The following is a 25,458-nucleotide window of genomic DNA, read 5'->3' on the forward strand; positions in this document are numbered from 1 at the left end:
CTAAGAGCATTGTCCAGACACTTCGAATTGTGAGAGGCTCAGTGCCACAACAGCTCCCCGGGAGAGCCTGTTCCAGTGACCAACCACAGTCTCAGTGAAGGACCCTCTCCTAATGCCCAACGTGAGCTTCCCCTGATGTGACTTCATTCCATGTCCTTGTGTCCTGTCACTGCTGAGGAGAGGAGAGGAGAGGAGAGGAGAGGAGAGGAGAGGAGAGGAGAGGAGAGGAGAGGAGAGGAGAGGAGAGGAGAGGAGAGGAGAGGAGAGGAGAGGAGAGGAGAGGAGAGGAGAGGAGAGGAGAGGAGAGGAGAGGAGAGGAGAGGAGAGGAGAGGAGAGGAGAGGAGAGGAGAGGAGAGGAGAGGAGAGGAGCTCCCCATCCACCGCAGCCCTTGAGGGAGTTGTCAACTGCAATGAGATCACCCCTGAGCCTTCTCTTTTCCAGGCTCAACAAACAAGTGACCTCAGCTGCTCCTCCTAATTCTTGCCTTCAAAACTTTTCACCTTCTTGGTCACCCTCCTCTGGACACACTCCAATAGTTTGATGTCTTTTTTTGTGGCACCCAAAACAGCACACAGTGCTTGAGGTGGGGCTACAGCATTGCAGAGCAGAGCAGACAATCCCATCCGTGCCTGGCTGGCGATGTTGTGCCTGATGACCCCCGGGACACAGCTGGGCCTTTTGGCTGCCAAGGCACACTGTGGACTCCTATCAACTTGCCATCAACCCAAACTGCAGGTCTCTTTCTGTAGGGCTGCTCTCCAGCCTCTCATCTTCCAATCTTTATATATAACCAGGATTGTATTGCAAATATTTCAGTCCTATAAAGATTTGTGGAATAAACAGCCCTGGCTGCTCTCACTTTGATGATCCATCTAGTAATTCATGGAACTTTTAACTATGTGGGATTTTTGTGGGATAAAGAAGAAAATAACAAACAATTTTAATATGCTCAAAGATAGTAGCTGCAAAAATGTTCAAGAAACAACTAACAGTTAAAAACTGCTACTATGAAAACCTTATGGTTGTTAGTTTATGAAATCTAGGGAACTGTCTCAAGTGTCACAGAAAGTGTTCCCAAGCCCCATGATTGTCTCTGCAAGAGAATTAAGCCCAAAGGGTTAACTCAAAGAAGAATGTAAGTGAATACAGTCTGTAGACAGGTAGGGTAAGCTGAAGAGGAAAGGAGCAATTAAGTGCTTTTCCAAGATCTTTTGTTTTATTTACAAATGGAATTTACATAGGGTGAGGTTGTGCATTTGGAGATCAGGTGTCTAGGGGCTACCCTACCCTCCTAGACAAAGACAGCCATGCAGGGATAGGTCCAGAGCTGGTTTACCAAGACACCAGCTGCCTAAGCAGGGATGTGTGTACATGCAGCTGACACAACTGTTTAGCCTCAAAAAGTTATACCAGCTGACAAAAAAAAAAAACCTGCAGAAAAATCACTTTGAAGGCCTTGGTTTATAGTCTCAATTGCAACTTTGAATAGCAAATCTACAACAAGAGCTTCAATGCAACTCCAGACTTGGGTGACATCTTAAAGATCCAGATTAAGCCGCTTCTGCTCAGTGACTTCAAAACATTGTCTAAAAATGGCATGTTTCAATCCCAGCAAAACTCTTTAATCCTAACTCTACTACGATTTTCTGACAAGTCAAATTCAATTTCCCATTTAAATAAAAGGTAAAGGGATACAGCTTCTCCTGTGTTTTCCTTCATCATTGTTTGCTGGAAATCCAAACACCTAGGAAAAAGCTTTCATCAAAGATAGCACTTGCCCTTGAGGAACAATTGCATCTTAAGGACAGTATAATAACTCACTGAGCCTGTGATACAGCATAATTTATCTCTTAGAGACTATTACAGCTCCAATTCACATGTGGGCTTTCAAAGGCTCTCAGATAACTGGAGACCCTGCAGTAGTGGCCAGTAGTTGTCCTCCATTTCTTCTACATCTGCAGGAAGTGAGGACACAATTTAAGCAAGCAGGGGAAAAAGCCACATGAGAAGAGCCATGCAACTTGTTACAGTGAAGATGTATCAGTACACGCTGATGGAAATCATCACTCCTATGCACCATAAAGATACCAGGAAAAACACTGGAAAAACATTTACACCTTTAGGGAACTTTCAATAATACAGCTCTTCATAGCCTGATGTTCTTAAGAGTTTCCAATACTGTGCCTGGCAGTTTGCAATGATGTGGTAACCCTTCTAAACTGGCTGAAGATTACAAAGCTAATGCTTGATAAACTTCACAAACTTTATAAATTTCATAAATATGTCACACAGGTCATACCTGCTCAGTTAAGTAGTTGGCCACACAATGGATCTTTTAAGCATGCTGGTATTAGCTGTCAGCAAAGTGGTCACGTATGTATTATGAACAGACCAGTATCTTTTCTTTTGCAGAAGCTTTATAGGATCAGAGGATAACCAAAACTGGAAGGGACTTCCAGGATTCTCTAGCTTCTAATCAAATCAGGGTCAGTTACAATATCTGATCAGGTTACTCAGTTTAGCCTTGAATTTCCCAAGGATGAAGACTGCACTTTTCCCATGCTTGGCTGTTCTCATGGTGAAATGTTTTACCCTATGTTCAGCCTGAACCTTTCCTGTTTCATCTTCCCATTGTCTCTTATACTCCTGCCTTAAGTTTTAGCTTTCATATTTTCCAGATTCTGCACTGCATGAGTAACTCTGAACTTCATATAAAATGTTAGCAAGTTCTCTTCACAGTTTTGTTAGACAAAACAATCCTTTTCCAGCTTGAGAACCAAGGACACCATTGCAGCTTCAGGCCCAAAAAGTGTAAACAATGGCGAACTGAGGAGAGCAATCTGGGAGGATAGGACTTCATAACCTGAAGCTGTAATTGGACAATTAACCCAAATATGTAAAAGTGGGAAAACTCATGGCGAGGGTCCATCTTGGGTGGAGCCATGGCTGGGCTCTTGTATTAGCTGCCCTGAAGCCACCTTTTCTCCAGGCTGGACAGGAGCAGTTTTTACACCTTCTCATGGGATATGTACTCTAGCCCCCAGTTAGCTCAGTGGGCTTCTGCTGAACTCACAGTAGTTTGTGAATGTTTTTCCTGTACTGGAGGTCCCTAAGCCAAATGTATTATTCCAGATGTGGTCCAGTGAATGCTGAATAGAGGGAGACAGTCACTTCCCTGGCTGTGCTAGCTGTGCTCCTGTTAATACAACACAGGGAGCTGTTGCCCTTCTTTTCTGTCAGGACATGCTGCTGGCTCATGCTCAGCTTGCTGTCTAACACAATCCCAGCTCTTTTCCAGCAGAGCTGCTCCGCAGCCAGTCAGCCCCCAGACTGTACTGCAGCAAAGGCAGGACCCTTTATTTTTCCCTGAAGTGTGCTATAATGGCCTGTTTCAGTGGCTTCCTAAAACAAATAAATGGTCAGGTAGTTTCAAGGAAAAACACAATTTAACTGATGAACTAGAAGTGGTCTCAGGGAATATTAACTGTGACTTTTAACAGCTTTCCCACAAACTCTTCTGTTATTGGGTAGAGAGAGATTAAACAGATGAAGCAATAGGAGAAAAGGATATCAATACCAGAATTTCTTATATCTTATATTAGGGTCTAATCCTACTGCATACATTGTACCAGCAGCAAAGAACAGCTAAATGCACAATATTATCAGCCAGCAAAAAAAATCAAGTACAGCTTTCTTTGCATTAAAGATAGGAAACAAAGTGACACCAGCAAAGCTGGTATGGACTGGAACGTGGAAATCCACAAGACTGCTGCAGTAGCTGCTCTTACGTCCTGCACAAAAAAGCTAAACATTTATTGCAGGACAAAGAGTTTTGTATAACATTTGTATCATTCATTCCTGATACACCGTTTCTTCCTCCTTTTCATAGCACAAGACACTCTTGACAAACAAATTCCAGACAGTGTTTAATACTGAGGTTCTTGAACCAGCAAAATGGGATCATAAGCATGGGATCATAAACTCAACAGGAGTTGACTTTAGCTTCATGTCTTACTGAGTTCACAAGGATTCTGATGTCTGACTGTACTAAAAAGTAGAAGCTTGAATTGTCTCATCTCTAAGGTGTTTAGTTTGCTGCACAGCTTTGGCTCTGAGACAGTGGCTGGATCCCAGGTCTTTCTACTTAATAAAGTTTAGCCAGGGTCTCAAAACTAGGCAGCAATACAGGCACCTTTGGTCTTCTCAAGAAGAGGGCTGAAAAATTCTGGTAATGTTGTATATAGTTGGGTACTGACCACCAAGTCAATCTGGCCTGCTCACTTCTTTCAGTGGAGACAAATGTGAAGCATTTTATGACACACAGGCAACAGACTTTGGTAACAGCATATAAAATACACATGTATGGCCACCTACTAGAAAACAAAGAAAAGATAGCTCCTCCCTCATTTTAAACCTCTAAAATTCAAGCTCTAATCATGCAACTATTCCAATCAATTCAGGATTTCTATTAACTTTACTGCAGGACAGAATACAATCCCTGAAAAATCCCCCTGGACTTTGCAAATGACAGTTTCAAAAGGTTACAATAAACCCAAGCATCTTATGCCATGGGAGAGACTCTGAATTTCAAGGACAGCATAGAGGACAATGGCTGTAGGAATAATTTCTCTGGTTTAGAGCAGATTGTGGATAGAATATGATTAGAAAAATACAGGCTTTCAAATAGAATATTCAAACTTCCAAATTTCAATACCTGAAAACGCCAATACTTTATTGAATTACGTACAAGAAAACTATACTAGGTCAGTGACAGGATGGTGGATTTTCAGTTTAAGAGATGTCAAAATATGACATCTGGGGGAAAAAAGTACAAGAAAACAGGAGACATTCATGATATATCTGTTAATAAATTCCCAGATCTTCTTAGTAATAGTTTCCATCTATTTATTAACTCTCAACAGATGTCTCTTCCACGGAGTTGTCCAATTTTCCCTTGAAGCATGAATTCCACTGGCTTACTGTGGGTTTTTTTTTAATTCAATAAAATAACTTGGGTAGAGACATTGCTGTATATCTTCCCTCGTAGCCATGAATTGCATGGCCAAGACACAGCCAGAGCTAGTGCAAGTGTGTGTGCCTCTGCTGTGCTGTCTGGACATTTTTGTATCACTCTTGCCAGATCAGTGCAAGTTTACTAGACACAATACCAAACATTAGGGTCCTCCTTGCATTGGAAGGATGGTGCAAATATATCCATGTGCCTCTGCAGAAGGCACTCTTTGTCCAGTCAAATATACTTTCTCAAGCTCCATGCTTTTCCCCAGTAACAGGAACAGAGAATAGGCTGGGTCAACCCAACTTTGCACAGGTTTAAATCTCTACACATTCCCTCTAAAAAGACCTTATTTGAATAGCAATGTGCCTGACTTATATAGTTCATTCTGCATGGAGGTATTTCAGAAATATTTCTGTTTGTGAAATAGAAGAAGCCAAATCCCAATGAAACACCTGTTGCTGAGAGTTAACTGCAGAAATGGGCTACACAAAACAAATAGGCAGATAAAGAAAATAACCTACATTCCATTAGGAAAATAGCTCCAGAAAGAATGATTCCAGCTTCTCACACGCTGCCTATAATCTCCTCTAGAGATCACATTATTTCAGTGTTTCCCCATAAGATGAGCAGGTAACACAGCTTCCTTTCATTCCTAACTCATTATATGACTAAGTTGCTTAAAACTATTGCTCTTCAGTAAGCATTCAGAAAGAAGACCATGAAATACTAGACTTGGTCAGATCTTCATGTGCAACCATAAGATATAATTTTTATCCAGCTCAAGACAGCAAACTGCAAAAATATGCAAAGATGTTCCATCAAAGAATTAACCATTCAGATGTGTTTTAATCCAAGTAAGTGCAAAGATTAGGAAAGAAATGACATCTTATAATCACAGATTCTGGTGTAGAAAAATTATATAAAGACTTTAAATAGAAAAGAAGTGTATATAAATATTTGCTGACAGTATGTTTAAAGTGTTTGCAAAGGCTTAGACTCTTATATCCTTAGATATAAGGAATCTTAAAAGATTCCTTCAGGATAACTAAGCAAGCACCAGTAATCCAATGAAATTACTTTTGGATCTAATGGAATTGCATTTCTGATAAAAAACGTGTTTCTGTGAATTTATCACAGCTAATTTGTTTGTAGCTTAGGAAATAAATCCTGAAATTGATTCTTTTTAATTCTAATGCCTGATTTCTCACAAGGGCCTTTTTACAACCCTTACGAAGTCTCTGCTATAGAGCTATGGAGATTCACATTCTAAAATAAGAGACTTTATGTTACAACAACTCCCAAAAACCACAGTGAGATGATTTACAATAAGAACAATGCAACATTGTGCATTTCTGTCACTGTCTTTTCTCAATATGTAAAATCCATTCAAGGCATTTCCCAGCTATTCTGGGCTATTACTTTATTCTCATTCCTGTTACACTCAACAGGCTGTAGTGAAAATCTTAATGTTACTTCAATGAGGAGAGGCAGAAGACACATCATCTTAACACTGGCTATTTACAAAACCCAAACAAATCAGCATCTCTGGAGCAATGGATCATTCACTTCCTACTCCACAACTTTTCGAGTGCAGATTCTCCATTTCTTGCAAAAATATAGAGACTGTTTGCAATGTGAAATGCTCTTGTAAGAACGAAAAAGTCCTTTTATGGGTTTTGGCAAGTTAAGAAATAAAAAATCAACTAAGTTCCTGCTTTATGATCAAAACTGTTCTAGAGAGCTTGATGGCCTAACAGGGAATTCCCTGGGAAGTAACAAAGACAATGCTTAGTTCACCTAAACAGGCTGCAGTGGCACAATGCTCATGCACTTCATGTGTGTGGCATCTTATCTTCTTTCTGCCAGGGCCAGGATTAATGTGTGAGATGGTATTTCTTGTTCTGTTCAAAGGCACCTGTAAAAATCTCACTTATCTTTTAGGTTCTCACAGCACAAAAGTGAACTGACTGAAGGTGACATACCTTTAGGAGTTTTTCTCTTTGTTTTGCTATGTTCAGTTTTTCAGAGAGCTGCCTGAAAGGTAAGTTGGATGTTTCAATGTCTTCATGCACCAGAATGTAAGGATGCGCATTGCCTTAAATTAAAAAAAAAAAAAAGCCACTACTATCGCTGCATTTTTCACAGTCAGCTTCTAAGTAAAAGCAAAATTAAAAGAAGCTAGACTTATATTAACTTCTTTATGTTCTTTGAGAAAGCCTTCATATTAAACAAGCAAGAAACGCTAAATTCTGTGCTTAGAGACAATGCAAGACTAAATCGGCAATAAAGAAATGTACATGTACTCTTAGAAATAAAAGTCAGCCACTTTGCTAGTATTTATGAAAACCAGGAGTGTTAGGCTAGTGTGAATAAATATTTAATGAGCATGGCAGATTAACACATGGTTACTTTGACTCTTTTCTCTTATTTGTGTAATACAGTCAAACAGTGAAAAATTATCCATCAATGACTATTTGATCTGAAAGAGAACTACCTGCTTACAAAGTTCTGGTTATGCAGTAAGATTAGCAGCACAAGACTCATCTAACATAAAAGACATATAATCATAGCAGTCACATCTAGAACAACCTGAGTGTAAAAATAATTATGTAACAATTTTTAAAAAATGTAGCAAATTATTTGAACCCATATTTTCATAACTTTTATTGGCTTCAGTGTAAGCAGATTCTACCTCTATAGAAAATCTCACCATTTCTTGAAGAGGATAAAGAGAGACCCCAGAAGTGTTGAATTTTATAAATAGATCTTGAAACGGCACATTTGTGTTAACTCTCACATTCACAGGAAAGTATGATACTCATTTGAAATATGTATATTGTAAAAACTGAAGCAACAAAGTCAGAACTATTCATCAGTGCAACACAGCATAAAAAGCAATCATGTGCAAACGGGAGTACATACCTCTATTAGCATTCAGAGCAGCCAACTGTGATTTCAGTTTTGCAATAATGCTGTTTTGAAGCTCTATCTTTTCCTGCTGTTCACGTATTTGCTGCATGTAGTTTTCTGTCTGCAAATATAATTTAATTAGCATTAATCTTATTCTGTTTTGACTAGGGGTCTCCTATTTGGCATATAAAAAGCAGCTCTGATTTTTAAAGATAACAGTAGTTGTGGTTGTCTGTGTAAAAACCTTTGGCAAGTCCATCTTTTTGGGACTGTACTGATTAGAAAAGGTATTATAGGAAATAATCCCTGAGTTTTAATAACTCTTTCAGCTGTGGCAGTTGTAAAGGGTAACTTTTAAGTTAGGATTCTTCATTTACAGATGTAGAATACATGGAGCTCAAATTAAAATTTTAGTATTCTTCAGAATGCTTGTCAGTTTATCTATAGAAAAAAGTAATTTCCCCCCCATATTTTCTAACAAATAATATAAAAATAGGCATTTTAAAAGGTAGATTTTAAATGGAAAACAACAACATTACTCCATACAACAGAAACTCCGTAAACAGTTTTGCCTATGAACAGTTTTGTACATTTCTTTGAATGTAGTGGACTAGTTTTTCTAACCTACATAATGGGGCTGGGGAGGAAGGCGTCCTTTGTCTTCAATACTACAACTCATGCTATAAACAGGCCACTGCTTGTATTTCACCAAATGGTAAATTTTGCTAGACAGTCCATTAATTGAATGAATGGCCAGGTGGCAAGAAGATGCTAATATTCAGAACTATTATTTCATTGGCGCATGCCTAATGTTGCAATTACAGCAGTGCTAAAGACAAGCAAGAAAACTTGTGAAATTCCAACAAGAAAACTTTCAGGAATGCACTGAATTTTTCTGAAATTGGGAATATGTCTATTACTGAAGAGGTCACCACCTGCTACCATCTGGGACAAGACTCAGCATTGTTTTCATGTCTATTCATAGTTTAGCCATAGTGTAATCTAATTCTCAAATCTCAGCCACATTTAAATTCTATACCCTCCTACTGTCCGCTGTGTTTGTCTGTAAAGCAGGCAGGAAAAAAATCTACAAGCAAAATTGATTTTGAAAGGCCAGGTAGTTGTACTATGAGAAGATTTTTTTGTTGTGTTTAAAAAAAAAAAAAAGTGATCAAAGAGCAGTACACTCCAGCAGCTATAAGAGACCTCATGAAGCAGAAAAATCACTGAGAACCAAATTGAAAATGTACAACAGCAATGTCTTGTCAACACTTCTGTACAGAGCACAGACATGACAGCTAAAACAGACAGAAGAGAAGATGCTTTTGACAGCCAGTGTGCACAAATTATTCCTTGAGTCAGATGGCAGCAACAAGTTACCAACTAGAAGATCTGCATGACAACCAACCATCCATCTGTATCAAACACCATCTGGCCGAGATGACTCTGGCTTCTGTGTGCTTGACATGGCTCCCAGCTCTAGAGACTGGCAAAACAAGTGGCCTATCGGTAACTTAAGTAGTAAACTGTTAACAACAGCATGGTGGACAATCCAACAGTGTGTGGAGGCCACACAATGAACAGAGGAAGTTACTAGAGTAAAGCACTGTACAAAGGTCATTCAAATAACAGAGGAGTTAGGTTCAAAAAAAGCAACATAAATATTAAAACTCAAGTAATTTTAGTATCAACTCTTGAAAAAATACTTTTGTTCTCTTTTGAAATCATAAAATTCAACTACTGAAAGTTTGATTAGGACAAAGATTTAAACTGTTAGTAATCCTCTATGAAAGGCTTTAAATTTTACATTTCTGAACCATTAAAAATGCAGAGAGCAATCTTGCAAGCATTTAGTTCACTTAGCACTGATGATCTCACACTTCTCTGGCTTTCTTGCGTAGACCTTGGAAGGACTGTCTCATCTTGTACTCGATGCCTTGTTTCTTGGTCAGAAGATTCTTTCATGTAGTTTTAGATTATTCAGGAGTACTAACTTAACTGGCTTTCCTTCAAATAGTTAATAGCTCACCCTAAGAGACAGAATTTAAAAGATCCCTAAACATTCTAAAATGTCTTCCCTTTGGTTAATTAGTTGTAATTTCAGCACAAAAATCACACTACTTATGCTTGTTATGTAAAGAGACCTCTACAGATTTACACCAGCACTGCTGCAAGTCTATGAATAGAGACAGACTGTACAGTGGATGATTGCACACATGACTGACTTGAAATGTGTTTGTTCTGTGATGCCTTGGCTAGTTTATTTTGCCATGCAAGGAGATGGCAAGATTTGGCCCAGATATCAGAATATTCTCTATTAGATCCTTCCCTGCTTCCTATTCTATTACTGCTCCGTAACTTGACATGGAATATGGTTTATTGGCCCCTGAGGTAAGTCCCAGCCGAGCAGCTCTCTTGAGTATCAGAAAGTCCTGTAGAAATGAAAACATTCAAGCCTGCCTGTAACAGAGGTGCCATTGCTGGGCAGAATAGGCATGATAAAAAGGCTGACAAAGCTCAAACCTAACAGCTTTGAAATATGCTGTCCTACTTGAGAAGTTCTAGAGGAGTTTAACTGAACTAACGTTTTCTGCAACAGACTAACTAAAACTTCAAAGGTGCTTCTTACTGGTCAGAATGACTCCAGAAACTTTCTGTTACTTCATTAAAGAATAAATGTACTGGTTATTTTTAAAAGAGGAATACTTATTCTAGCAACTTTCAGGTATATTTGTCACAAAGCTTGTTTAATTTAAGCTATTTACATTAATAATATAAACAATTAATTTTCAAGAATGTAAATTAAATTCCAAAAAGTATTTTGTTAAAGTTAGGAAAATTTTATATATACATCTTTGCTGTGTTTACAATAGAAGAATTCATTAATCCTCCAAAACAGATAACACTTTTCCAACATTTAAAACCATCAAAAATAGAAAAAAAAAAAAAAGTGTCAAAAACCAGAAACCCACCCACTAAATTCAAACCCTTATGAGTTACTTTGCAGTGTACTGACATGGTTTCATAATGGCAATTTCCAACTTTAACAGATGCACTAAAGTGTGCATAGCTAAAGTGAAACTGGTATCTACATGTACTACCATCCTCCATGGGAAGGATGGCTTTAAAGATAGAATTCAGCTTCCAACACCTACTTTTTGCTGTAGTTCTTTCACGGCATGGTCCCTATCCATGCATGCTTGTCGATAGGCTTCGTACGCTTTGTTAAGCTGCTCTCCAATGTTTTTGTCCATAATTCCCAATGTTGTTTCATCACTGGAAAGATGGTCAAGTTAACAGACCTGAAAAGTAATCAGACGGAAAAAGAGAGAACCCTAAGAAATGGCAGTATATAACTAAAAACATATATACCATGACTTGTACCACTGTTGTATTCAACTGTTACGTGCAGTATGTTTAACCATTAACAGCATAGCTCTGTTCACCTCAACATTTAATTTTATGTCCAGGGATAGGTTTAAACAAAAGACAAACAAAAGCAGCTTAACTCTTAATCCAATTCTGGGTGTATAGAATGTGTAAATGTATCTGCAGTGAGAGTGTTTAAGACTAAGACTTAAAATTGGTGCAGATTACCAGTTACCAGATTTTATGTGATTTCCATAAGTTTAATGTTTGCATAATTGTGAAATAAAGACAGCATTAATGACCAAAGCTAAACTCAGCTTTTGGAATTGTGTGGAAAAATCATGCTATGAAAAGCCAGTGAGCCAGTGTCTAGAGACAGAGTCCTGCAACTTGATTAGAATAAAGGGAGGAAGAGAGTCCTTGGGGCACACACCGGTGGGATTTTCTCTCTTGAGGTTTTGGAGGGTACAGCCTCATTTTATCCTGAACTCCCAGCTGCACATTGCCCTCTTCCTTACCCCACTGGCTGAGGTACTAGGAAGGCACTGCCTTCCCGAATTCCCTACCACATATTCCCCCTTGAACCTGTCATTTTAACCCGAAGTTCAGAAACTCAGGCTTGTAAGGACCCATTTGTCTGTTTCAGGAGTCAAACTGTCTGGGCTGTGCAACAAACTTGCTGCTTGAAGTTGGCAAAGACATTAAGATCAATTTCAAAGGCCTTGACAACGATACCCTCTCCCACGGAATTGTTTGTAAAGACTTTAGCACACATCTTTCCCATCAGCATTAAGAAATAAAAGATAAAAACTCAGTTAGGTTGAGTTTTAATCAAACCTATCCTATTCTGTGCCAAATTTGAAAATGTCAACAGAAGCTACCCTAAGATAGAGTTAAAACATCTTTTCTCTAAAAATCAGTGATACCAACCAATACAAATTATCAAGACCTGGACCTTTTCACACAATATTATGAACTTTTTACGCTTTGTGCACAATTTCAGTAACAACTCCCAAAACTACAGCTCATGAACTTTGACACATAAGACTAGAACACTATTAAATGTCTACTCCCATTTCAAGAACTTTGCAAACACAGGTCATTTGCTTCTATAGTAATATATGATACTAATTTTAAGAACAAAATTTAGCATAATAAAAGTACAGTAGAGAACAAGTTAGTGTAGTCTCAACCCCCACCCCACAGCAAAAAAAAAATAGCAATTTCATCTCTCCTGGTATTTAAAGCAGTGTGGACTGCCACTATCATCTCTCACTATCTCCTGGGATTAGGGATACCCCACAAACAATACTAAAGAAAGTCACATGTGGATAAGCCCAGCAAGAAGAGTATAAGGGTAATTTGCCTTGGACACTGCTCAAAATTCTGAAGATCGCAGCTTGAAAATTTTGGTCATGTTTCCTTGCTTTTGAATATATTCCCTATCATAGGGTTTGAATACAGAAATGTGGCCTGACTTTTCTAGAAGGTTCAACAGAGTACCGTATGGACATCACACTTTTTTCTCCTGCAAATTTTATTTTACCTATATGTTCCTACAGGAAAAGCAATTGTATCTCACCTCTGGCATGGCTGTACTTCAATAGCAGCAAAGTGAATTCTTTAACTACTTGGAATTTTTAAGGGATCCTTTGATGTCATAAAAGTTACTGATATCCAAGTTTACAAGTTTTGCATAAAAGGCCTACATTGTTTCACATGAAAGGCTTTGTTTGTTTTGCGTTGTTTTCCTAAACACCAGTTCAGCAGTTTATAATCCCCGACAGTGCATAGTGTCTCAAAGCATTGTTAGTAACACAGGCTATATCATCCACCTCCTTCCTCCCCCAAATGGTATCCCTTCAATAAATGGAATATTCATGCTGGAGCACACCTTTAACTGAATGGGTAGGTTTCCTTTTCAGATGAAGGACTGTACTGTGTAGCTCAATGAATAAAATCAGATCTGCCTTCAGGGACAGGTGCTAAACTGCAGAGGGCATTGTTATAGCTAAAAGTGACTGAAAGTGTATTATCACAATCTTTAAAAGCATGTGAAATTTGCATCAGTATTGATTTTGCATTCTTCTGAAATCCTCCACTGTTAACAACTTACCTAGTAAATGGCATGTCCTGTACATATGAAACAACTTCAAAAACTGAGTGCAATGGGATCTATGAAAATACGTTCAGCTTCTGATGGAGAGAATAGGGCTCCAGCTCCATGTGACTCACAGTTCACAGAAAATGAAGGTTTTAATTTCATTCATGCAAACTCAAACCTTCATTTGAACAGCAGTATTTTAAACTTACACCTAACTTCCAGCCTTTTCGTCATTCATTGTGACTGGAAACATTAACAAACTGTTTCTGTCATTTGGATGCATGGTATCAAAAGTAACTGATCCAACAGGCAGAACTGTAGCATAGTGCCTGATTTTCTACTTTGTATGGAAAAATAACTTACGTAGCTCCCTAAAATTCAGACTCAGTGCAAAGAAAGGTCAATGAAAGTCATTACTAGTGATAATTTAAGATGGCACTGTAACTAGAAGAATTGGTCCTTTATTTGCCCCATACCCTAGACATTTTTCTTTGACATTACCCTTCCCTTTCTTCCAGCCTGAGCAACCTTTCTGTAAACTGTATCTGTAAATCAATCCAGTTTAAAACTAAACACTAAATGTATTTTTGCTGCATTAGTTTTAATGCAGGTCAGATCCACAGACCACTTCAAATGGCACGATAACACAAGGAAGTCTGCACAGGGACAGAAATCTGCAATAAGCACACAGAACTGTGTTCAACAGCAGCACTGGCTTTGAATTGTAACATGAAGTCACAGTTGTGTAACAGTGTCACAAGTCTGCACTGAGGACAGGCCGGCCTTCCCCCATCTCTGGCCATGCATTTTTGCTGCTTACCCGTACCCTATCAGTACTTCTATGCTACACAGTTGATTATGCCAAAATAGCTCCCTACTTCCTCAAAAAAGCAACAACAAACCCCCTAAAAAAACCAACCTCGGAATTAAAACTGGAGCTAGCTCACTGCAAGGCTGCTGGAGCACTACTACCAGCACAAGGAGGCAGTGGGAACATGCGACTAGCCGTGGGCAGGACTGCCGCAGTCTAGATTTAGATTGGATTAAACTACTCTGTAGTCACACCCCGGGTTGCCTGCTGCTGGAATAAATAACTGCTTCTTATGTTATCTGTCTCATATCCAGAACTCCTTGCAGTTAGAAAAACTGGCTCATTTTCCTGCTTCTCCTCCATAGGCATCAATATTTATCAGGGAATTTGCCAACTGTTCCTTGTCACTTACCCTTCTCCCTGCATCCAATGAGGAGGAAAAAACTCCCTCCCAACAGCCCTAAAAAACCCCCCAAAAACCAACAAACCAAAAAACCCCAACCCAAATATCCCCGCTATTTTAATCAGTTATGATTAGTTATGCTGTATCCAAACGGCAGCTGGAACATAATTCAGCTCAAAGCTGACAATCCTGATATTTAACAACTTAGACTGTGGATATTCATTAGATCCTAAAGACTTTCACAATCATTAACAGCAACATGTAGTCACCAGAAATGCAGCACTACAAAATGCTGCATTTATTCTAACAGGGACAGAATTAGAGGAAGAGGTTAGTTACAGAGGTTGTCCTGCACCTGTGAGTGCTATGCTGCTACAGCTATGGCAATGACAACTGGAATTTCATATTTGAGTAAAGACTTATACACTGGATAGCCACTGGGTACAGCTAATGTTGTAAGACAAACTTCTAAGTAAACAACAAATGAAACCTGCAGATTATATTAAAATACTTGCTTAAAATCAGAAACATTTTGCTGATGTAGGTGGTGGGAAGAAAAGAAGTAGTAATATGCATTTTCTTAGTCAAATGCCAAAAAAACTCCAACACAAAGATTAGCAACATATTTCTGCAGCAATCCCAGCTCACAGCTCACTAGAGTTTTCATACTAGTTTTCATACTGCCTCAAAAACCACCTTAAATTATGAAAGAAAAGTTTTAGCTAATCATGTGTATATGCACATTAATTCATATTACACTTTCCTACCTCTCATAGTTTCATGAGAGATGAGAACACAGGTGCCATCCAATCAAAAGTACTTCTCTATATATTTCTGCTTTCAAAACAGATTTTTCGATGGCTATATTTTCTAAGTTACACTGCCATCATCTTGGGAACTGGAAGCCTGTTGAGGTAATCATTTGTAAGAGACTGAGAGCTCATTGAACTTTTTTGTGTTTTGTTTCTTCCCTTGTTTTTTAATGAGTACACACAATTCCGGCTTTGCCCGACGGCGGGGTTAACACCGCAGGAGCCCCTATGGCACAGCAGCGCTGGAGCTGGGCAGCCCCCGTGCGCTCAGGGCTCGGGACGGCGATTCCCGGAGCGCTGCGGTTCGCTCCCCCCGTGCGCTGCCGCTGCCCGCGGGGGCAGCCGCCTCTTCCTGCTCCTGCGCTCGCCGCCCGGGCCATCGGCTCCCGAGCGAGCCGCTGATCCCGTCCCCAGATTCCCCGCTCCCGGAGCGCCTCCGCACCCAAAGGACGCGCCCCCGGCCCCGCTCCCGAGCCGGGCCGAGCGGCGCCGAGGGGGAAGCGGCACCCCCGGGAGAGGAGGGCGGAAGCGCGGCCCGGGAGCCCCGGCTCGGGATGCCCTGGTCCGAACTGCGGCCCCGGGCCGAGCCCGCCGCTCCCGCGGGAGCGCCAGGGCGCGGGTTTCCAAAGCGACTCAGACTTACGAGCGCCTCACGGAGCCCGCGGTCGCTCCCGGCACAGGGCGCTCGCTCCTGCCTGGGCGCCTTAACCCAGGAACCAGAACCGACTTCCTGCCGTGCCTCTCCCCGCCCTGTGACGGGGCGCTGCCCGGGGCAGGGCAGGGCAGGGCAGCGGCCGCCGGAGCCGCCGGCTCGCGCGGGGATGGCACCTTCCTCGTCCCCGAGGATGGGAGCCTGTCCGCTCGCCTCCGGCTGTCCGGCAGTGCCTCTTCTGTCTGGCTGCAGAAGACCCCTCAAGCAGCCTCTGTGCTGCTCCCGACGTCCACAGCCCTTTCCTACTTCTCTCTTCCCGTGACTTAGAGTATTTGTAAATAACAATAGTTACATTTGTAACGTACTTTTCATGCTCAGGGTAGTTTCTCTCTGAAGGGTCTGTTGTAGGTTACTGCAGAGGCATTTCTCTGCCTGCGTTTATTTCATGCAGGTGATGAATACTATAGGTAAGAATATAATGGAAATACACAGTTTTAATTTTGCTACTACTACAAGCCCTTCTCTCTTTAGGTCACATGTATAAGTACAACTTTCTTGACGGTGTGTAGGAGGATGGGAGCTGATGGAAGAACATGAGGCATTTGCTGCATACTTGCGCAGGATACCATCACAGAGCCAGCGGCACAAAAGCACTACATATTTTGAATTAATCTCAGCTGTTTCTGAACCCCAGTGAACATACCATACCCATGCAGCCGAGCTGTGGTGTTTCTTCCAGGGCAGAGCTTTCAGTTTTGCACGCTCACAGATCAGAACTTGCGTTCCAGCTATTACAACCTCTTGCATTCCATCTATTACCACCTACCTATCCTGGGTGCCTGCCCTTGGAAGCTTGGAAACTGAGCTCAAACACAGCCACAGAAAAAGTAGCCAGGTGTTGCTTTCTGTGCTCTTTTGAAGATTATATCTCTTATAATTTATCCTTCCTGCAAAGACTTCAACAACTCTTTTGGTCTGTTTTGGCCTGCACTAAGGCTAAAGAGACTTAAAGGCAGATAACTTAATGAGCCTAAAAATATACTTCCTGTTTGGCCATTTTTAAGAACCTCAGGTAAGGTCCTAATGAACTATTGAGATTCAGAGAGTTTGCTCTTTTAGCACATTTGCAAGAAAGGGGAATTCAATTTCCTTTTTTGTAGACAGTGCTTGAGATGTCCAAGTTAAGGTTTCATTCAACAGAGTCTTAAAAAAAATAAAATAGGGTGTAGGCAAAAAAATGTTTCTCCTTTTATTGTTTCTCTTTTAATTCTACATGTTACATTTTTAGTTGGTTTTGGCAAGCATTTATGCACTTAAAATAATAATGGATATCTCAGCTGAAATGTAACCTGCATTTCTTAAATTCAGATCAATAAATGCAATATAATTGAACTGCTGCTGTATTTAAAATGGATAATGTGCAGAAAAGTACAAGTGGGTGTTGTCTGTTGATAAACACGCCTCAACTAAAATTATGGCTACCTGAATTCAAATAGCCATAACATGTATACCACCTCTGAAATACTATCATTGCATGTTAGTTGTTTTAGGGGGGAAAACTGTTTATTTGATTCTAGGAATGCACTTAATGTAAATTTGCCATGAAGATCTCAAACTCAGCAACTCAAAACTGGCAACTGTCTACAAACATGACTTTTCAAATTACATGCATTAATATCTTAGTGCTTTATCAGTAACATTCTCTCACAGTGAAGCACAGAAGAAGCTGGTTTTTCCTCTCCATTCTTTAGTGCCTTCTTTCTTTACATTTCCTCCCCCAATACAATAATGTATATTTTACAAGCTTTACAGAAATCCATCTTGATAATCTTAGAGACCTCAAACCTTTTAATAAATTAAATAGAAGAAAAGAAAAATACCCATGAAAATAGTACAAAATCTCTATTTCATAGCTAACTTGATCTCTGATCTTTTAGAGCATTTTATGCTCTACAGTCAATTACTAAATTACTTTTTCTCCTTTTCTTCCTCATCTTGCTTTCTTTTTCTTTGTTTTCTGCTTCTTCCTCTTCTGTTGCTGTACTCCCTTCCCTACAGCTATTCCAGGAACAGCTTTCTGTATTTCTGCCCCACATCAGTATTTCACATTTTGATGTCATTGTCAAGGCAGGATTGCTTTCCTATATGTAGTCCTCACAAGATAGCTGGAAAGAGGCAGCACATATCAGTGTATTTAAAAATGATTTAGGATTTTAGGAATCTACCGATCTTAAAAACAGTTGCAAACCACTTATCTGGGGTTTGGGAGTAGTGGCACAGGGCTTCTTATATTTTAATATTTTATTTCCCTTTGTGTTCAGAGTCAGAGAAAGTCTTAGTTTGACTACTTATGCTTAGAAACTTAGAGTGAGGGGGTTTTGTTTGGGTTTTTTTGTTTGTTTTTTCTTGGTAATTGGGAATTAACAAGTTGATAGTTTTTTCATCTTGAAAATTCGAGTGTGTGCTCAGTGGGTCAAACAGCCTATTTAAATACTTACATAATCTATATGCAGTTTGCTGGTTTACGTTACTTCTGAAATGGTATTTTAACAGGAGTTTTCCTCAGTCTGTGCTGAAGTGTTAACGCTGTGCTCGTTGGTTACACTGCGCTGAGGTCTGGGGAGGAACTCACTGCTTTCGGGAGAGGCTGCTGCTGGAGCAGCTGGCAAAGGGCTGTAGTTCACCAAAGGTTTCATCTGATTCCTTTTTATGATTCTCTAAGCTTATAAATGCAAATTGGCTTCTGCTAGAAAGAGGTTAAAATGTTTGTTGCAAGTTTTTAATGTAGCCGTTCGTTCAGACGCTAGGTGGCTCACGTCAGATGTTAAACCTTTTCCAGAACTCAGAGACTGTGGTCCCAAAGGAGTGTGCTGGGTCCTGAAAGAGTCTCTGTTGCTCTGGGGTGTTTCACCGTTCTTTTAATCTGTCGCTTCTTTAGCAGAATAAAAGGCATGTTTTGATCTTGAAATGCCTTTCCTGGTCAGAAATTGAGAACTGTGGATTAATTTTGACCAAATGTTGTCGTTCCTTAGTGTGCAGGAAGTTGAGGCTGATTATTTTTTTCCCAACATCAAGAATAGTAGTTGGTGAGCCTGTGTAAACCTTAGTATGTAATTTTCCCAGACAAAGTTAGTTTCTGAGTTCCAGAAACTAAAAGATATTTGATTAAAATGCAGACATATAGATTTGGAGCACTATAAGCAACATAAAAGTTATGTCATATACTTTTTGATGTATCTGAATGCTGAAGCTGATAAGTCTAATTTGCTCATTGTCTTTGCAAAGTATAGGAACAAAAGATTTGGATTTTCTTTTCTCATCTCTTTGGTAACACTATAAGCAATCTTTACGTTGCTGGGGGAGTATCAACAGGATTATGAAATGTGGTTTTGTGCTTCTTATGACTAATATTAGCTGGGAACTTCCACTGAGAAATACCCAACTGAAGAACTTCCTTAAATGCAACAGCGTGCAGAAAGTCATTCTCTGAAACAGAGACCTTATCAGAAACAGCCTGCAAACCGGTTTTGGACCCAGTGCAACATTCTTTATTTCTGTAAGTGATGTCAATGATTTCTGGAGGCTCCCTACCCTGGAGAAAGGTTACCCTGCATGAAAAAGGAGCAGTGCATGAACAGGCAACCCTGCATGCGTGGGAACAGTTAATATACAGAGCAACTGTTGGGTCAAATGTAATACATACTTTTTAATATGTTGTGAAGAAAAAGCCTATGATGATAATGACACCAAAAGAAAGTCGCAACAGCTTTGGGAAACAAATGCCATTCCTCTGTATAGAATATAACCTGTGTTACATATAGAGGGAGTAAAAGATGGGGAGTGTAATACTTCTTTGAGAAGAATTGCCAATCCACTGGTTCTTAGTTTAGTTAAGCTCCAAATAACCTTTATTAGAGAGACCCTTAAGCTCTGTTTTATTTTAGTTGTGTGTCTCCCCACTTCCCCTCAAACCACTGAAACTTAGTTCTGTAGAGCAATGTAGGAAAAACACCTTGAAAAATTCATGTACTAGCATGAGCGTCCTTTTGCCATAGAGGCAAATATTCAGGAAATTTAACATATAATTATTAATTCCCTAGATCTGTCAATGTGAAAAAGTGAGATATTATGGTATCAACTAGATTATATAGGTCTTTTTTCTTTGTCCCATGCTAAAATTCACTAAATCTTGATAGCTCATTTGTATAGAACTATATTATATACAGTATCTAATATAAGAAAATATGATTGATAAGCAGAGCCTTTGCATTTATTGAATGTTTCTTGATCCCAAACCTCTATTTAGGTTTTCAGTGTGGAGTAAGAGTAGAAGAAAGGAAGAAAGTAGAATTCAAATACATCAAGGAAGATGTATTTGAATTGAAACATTTAATTTCTGGAATCTTATGACCTCTTTTCCTCTTCTACAAAAAGGGGAGCTGTGTCATGCAGCAAGACCACATATTCCACAGTATTATTTTTGTTTCTGTAGTGTCATAGAATTCCACAGTTTGGGAAGGAGGAGACAGCTGTTGATGCAAAGTCATTACATTAATGGACCTGTGTTAGTATACCTCTGGAATTTCTTGTCAGAACTGTTCAGGATGTGAAAATTTTGGTTCAGGGGGAGATTGGACAAGTAAATACTTGAGAGATTCAATGCGGGAAACTAAAGAGACAGGCTCCATCAATCTCAGGAAGTTCTCTGACCTGAAAATATCTGGCAGCTGGGAGAAGACTCTGAGGAAGTATTACATATGCTTGCCCTGTTCTCATTCTTCCCAGGGCATTGATTTCTAGCCACTGCTGAAGAGAAGATGGGTCTGAACCAATGTGGCATATGTTCTTACGTTAATGACTTCATGCTGATACAAATGTGTAGGAATTTCTCTACATTAAACAACCTCCTGTAAAAGACTGTATTCTGTAGAAGTATAGGGAACATTACTATTGCAGAAGCCCCAGAAGATCATGGAAAATCCATTCAGAATTATTTCTTAATGTTTTGAGAATACCCATTTGAAAGATAGAACCTTTGGGCAAGTTTTTAAAAGATATTTTATCTGGTTTCTCTCAAATAAGCTGTGCATAATTTGATTGCGTTTCTAGTTGAATTATGATGACCAACAAATTGGCTGCATAATATCATTGTAATCGCTCACAAGGCTTAACAGAAGGTGTGTCTGTGTAAATAGATAGGTGACCTTCTTCTCCTGTGTAACCTTTTAACAAAACCACCGTACTGAAAAAAAGTTTTTGGAGTTATTTTTTTCTTTTCTTTTTTTTGGTGATATAGTTATTCTAACTCCTTGTTTTAATTTTTAAGTCTTTGTATAAATGAAAAGGTGGTTTTGTGACTTCAACAAAGCACTTTTCCTGATTCTTACAATCTTTCTATGAGAGTTTGGTGGATCTAAACTCGACTACTTAGAGTGGCAAGACAAAATAAGAATCTCAGATAAATGTTTTTGTAAGTCTTAAAATGTACCATTGCAACGAAGTTCTACAACTGAATAAAGAAAAAAAAAACCAAAAAAGCCCAACAAAAAAACCCAAAAAAACCCTAAACCAAAACAAAATAAAAATAAAAATAAATAAAATTGAGCAGTCAGGCTGCTCAAGTTTTAACTAAAATTTCTTGATATCTGCATGCACCAAGCAGAAATCAGCAGCTGTGCCTGCTGAATTTAGTGGTAAATCTTTCCCAACTTTAAGCAAAGAAAGCTTGAAGCCATGTGCTGTGTAGCTCATCGTGTTTTAACACTGTGCTGGGTTGAATAAAGTCTCATCATCTGTGAAGCTAAGAGGAGTTAATGATAATAAAAATTCAGACCAGCTTCTTTCAAATGATATTTGTTCTTACCATGCTGTAAACAGGAATATATGTACAAAACATAAAGAAAAAAAATATTCATTGTGTGTTGTCAGTTCTAATACAGAAATTACATCAATGGTAATAACTCTGACTTTCTGGATGAGCTGTCACACTTCAAGATTTATTCCCGGTGAAGTAGGGAGAGAAACACATGATCAATGGGTTTGGGCCTTTTTGCATAATTAGTGGCAAAACGCATGTGCACACACACATGCACACACTCACTTTGTCTGGCACAGCTTCAGTCTTCTGATACATCAGCTGCTAAGACATTTTCCTATCTGTAGCTGCTTCCTCTGAGTGAAAACACACCTGCTCTTCTAGCATTGTATCCCCTTATTGTTGGCTTTCTGGAAGCAAAAGATGTAAGAGAATTTTGGCTTGTAGCAGAGATCTGAATTAGAATAGGATAATTCCAGTCTTATAAAAGCAATTTTACATTAATTTGTATTTATTAATTACCAATTTACTTCTTTAGATACATACCAAGGGTCTAGAATGACATGTTCAAAATGGCATTTTGCTCATATTTTTTTCTTCCTTTTTATAATTTGAAAATACTCTTATTTGAACAGGTTTTGGCCATTTTGGCAACTCTTAATATGAAGCATAAAACCAGGAAAGATAAAATCGTGCATTTCAGGTTAGTAAGAGTAAGAAAATGGGAGTAAGAAAATGAAGTACCAAAGGTCCTTCTTCCCTGGTGCTTGGCCTTACCTTTCTGTTGACAGCTGTCTCTAAATCTCTCTTTTAAAAGATGTGACCAACACTATGGCCTCGAACTTAAAGAAGTGTTCTCAAGTTTTTTCTCCGAATTCTTCAGAAGCAATGGACAGATAAAGTATTGTTCTAGCACTCCCACCCCTCACACACTTGTATCTTCCAACCCGTCTCTTCCTACTTTGTTGACAGATGGTAGAGTAGCTAAAGAAATCAGAAAAGGAGTTTATGGTTATGGTACCAGTGGCTTTCACGGAGGCTGCTACAGCCTCTGGTACATAACTTTGCTACACAGAATGTAGAGCTTGCTGAAAAGCAGTGTTTTAAGTATAGCTGCTGTCTCTGGGTAATACTCTGTAGCTCTGAATCCTTTCTAGTCACATCTCCTGAAGATGAGAATTAGATTTTGCATGGACTAATTGGGAGAGATCACAGAGACTATATTTCTCTCTTGGCTACAACAATCTTTGGGTTCCAGTCTCCTTTTAACAATGTTTACATGTTTTTTGGCACAGTAGGCAGTAGGTCATTCCCACTTTTCTGCTTTTGACAATCAGTTTTACTGACTGATTTTCTGCTTTACTGGTGCCTAGAACAGCCCTCTGAAGATGCCATCCTTGCCAAAGGCAGCATCAGCTTTACCTAAACCATTTCTAACATATGTTTGCCTGTTTGGAAGATCTATATTGGTGATAAAGATTTCACAGCCTCCCAAGGGACCTTCTGTTCTTTCTTACAGATTTTTTTTCTAAATCTCTAATTATTCTTCAGTTGAACCACATTTTCCACAAGGTACAATGAACAAACTGGACAACAAGATCCAGATGACTTTCCACCATAGTTTTCAACAAATACTTGCTGACTGTTTTATATCTGTAAAGCGGGACAAAACCTTAAGTTTTTAAGGAAACTTGTTTGATTATTTGCTCCAGTATTTTTCTCAGGAAGAAAGGCAGAACAGTATGTAATTTCCTGATTTCTTCTGTTCTCCGCTCTTAAAGATAAACATGACATCTGTCCTTTTTCATTCTTTTAGAAGCTCATCTGTTCTCCACAAGTTCTCAAAGATTGTTGTTAATGGCTCCAAAATGTCTTTATTCTGTACTCTAAGTATCCTGAAAGGAATTTGTTCGAGCTCAGCTGGTTTGAAAATATTTTGTCTAAGTTATTGTCCTGTCCTGTGTTCTCTTTCCTTGTCTCTGAGACTTTTTAGCCAGCTGATTGAGGCTGACCCTTCTAGTGAAGAAAAATAAAAAAGGTATGAACTTTTTGGACATCATCTCTAATAATATTTTTTCTCCACTGACTAGCAGATCTCCATTTTCTTTGTCTTTCTTTTTCTATGAATGTATTAGAGGAATACATCCTTTTTCTGCATTGCTATTTATCCCACTTTGACTTTTCTGATTTTGCCATTTTTTGCATTCTTTTACACTCATTGGTAACTTTATTGAGCTTAATTTACCTAGAAAAATCTTATCTTATTGTTACTCAGCATGTTGGGATTTTTTGAAGTGTATTTCTTGCTTTGTTCCTAGCATTAGGGTGGTTTGTTTTATCTCCTCTTTTTCTAAAGGAGATGGAAAATCTCTTAAACTCCTTCATTTATTTTTTTCAAGGATCATGATATCTAAATACTAGGTTTAGAAGCTAAAATGTCTGTGTAGATATAGTCCTGACTGACTTGCCAGAAATCACACTGTGCATTTATGTTAGAGATAGTTCTGAATCATAGAAATGCCTTGCTCATATCAGTGACTTCTGATTCCCACTTAATTTTTGATCTTATTAAAACAGGATTATTTGGTTATTGTCTGATTTCTGTAGGTTTATTTTATGCTAGCGAATTTCCTTATTTACCAGTTCTTCTTTGTGTGCCCTTCATTGTCCTTGATTATTTCTACATTGTTTTGTGGCACAAAAAAAAAAGAATTAACGAAAGAAAAAAAGTTTCAGTATGTATTTTTCCCATCTGGTTAGTCCAGCACTCTTCTTAATTAGTAAAATGCCATCCTGTCAGATTCTCTCCTGCCAGGAAGTCATTCAGCTCTGAAATCACTTCTTCACCTCCATCGTATATTTTAACATTTGAAAAAAGCAAAAGTCTAAGATATTGTATTCTTCCTTACAGCAGAAAAAGCAAGATTAACTATAGCAATGCTAATTAAGTGTAGTTTAGGATTAATTTGTATTTAAACAAGGCCTCATGGGATTTCAGAACGTGTACTCAGAATGTAATAAAATATGTAACAGCACTTCTCAATTAATATTCCTTCATTTGGGAACAATGAAAAGCAGCAAAACAGGTACAACCTCTTCCTTACTCTTCCCCAGAGTTTATTCAATGCCCATTCTACTTTCCCGAGTCCAAAGGTCAACTCCTTCTTAGTTTTGGGCAATACCAGGCTGGATCAAGAATAATTTTACTCCCTTTCTTGAGTATTAAACCTCTTTTTTCACTATAAAGCCACTTACAGACAATGTGTTGTGTATTAACTCATAACCCAAACGTCTGGCTATAGCAACTGTGTTGCATAGACATGATTATTCTGTTTCTTTTCCATCGTGTCAAGAGAAATGCAGCATTAAAAAAATTAATGTATGGTTAAAATATTTTATTTTTAAAATTATTGTAATTTCAATAAAAATATTTAAATCAGTCAATAAAATCATACTGGTTATAGACAACAAGGTAAATAAATGTTAAAAGAGCATTCTTTCAGAAGAAAAAAAAGGACAGTCTCAAGGAGAAACCTAGACCACATCTGTATTCAAAATAGCTA

The 25,458-nt window shown here is 38.8% G+C and overlaps 2 protein-coding genes across 9 annotated transcripts in view; one reads left to right on the forward strand and one right to left on the reverse strand.

Moving 5' to 3' along the window:
- Window positions 1-16,209, reverse strand: part of TANK (TRAF family member associated NFKB activator) — a 33,517-nt gene extending 17,308 nt beyond the window's left edge. For 3 of the 8 annotated variants that reach the window (XM_064434728.1, XM_064434727.1, XM_064434725.1), the window contains exons 1-5: window positions 16,072-16,209; window positions 15,384-15,522; window positions 11,085-11,231; window positions 7,942-8,050; window positions 7,002-7,114 (exon numbers count right to left, since the gene is read on the reverse strand). In XM_064434728.1, coding sequence (XP_064290798.1) covers window positions 7,002-7,114; window positions 7,942-8,050; window positions 11,085-11,183 — 321 coding nt within the window. In that variant the 5' untranslated portion in view covers window positions 11,184-11,231; window positions 15,384-15,522; window positions 16,072-16,209. Of the gene's footprint in view, window positions 1-7,001; window positions 7,115-7,941; window positions 8,051-9,807; window positions 9,960-10,389; window positions 10,561-11,084; window positions 11,232-15,383; window positions 15,523-16,071 lie in introns of those variants that run through there. The other 5 variants (XM_064434726.1, XM_064434729.1, XM_064434730.1 and 2 more) reach the window with 5 other exon arrangements.
- The window catches only part of RBMS1 (RNA binding motif single stranded interacting protein 1), a 337,082-nt gene that overhangs the window by 43,628 nt on the left and 267,996 nt on the right, over window positions 1-25,458 (forward strand). The window lies entirely within an intron of this gene.

Source organism: Passer domesticus, chromosome 10 (assembly GCF_036417665.1).
Source record: "Passer domesticus isolate bPasDom1 chromosome 10, bPasDom1.hap1, whole genome shotgun sequence".
Taxonomy (NCBI): Eukaryota; Metazoa; Chordata; class Aves; order Passeriformes; family Passeridae; genus Passer; species Passer domesticus.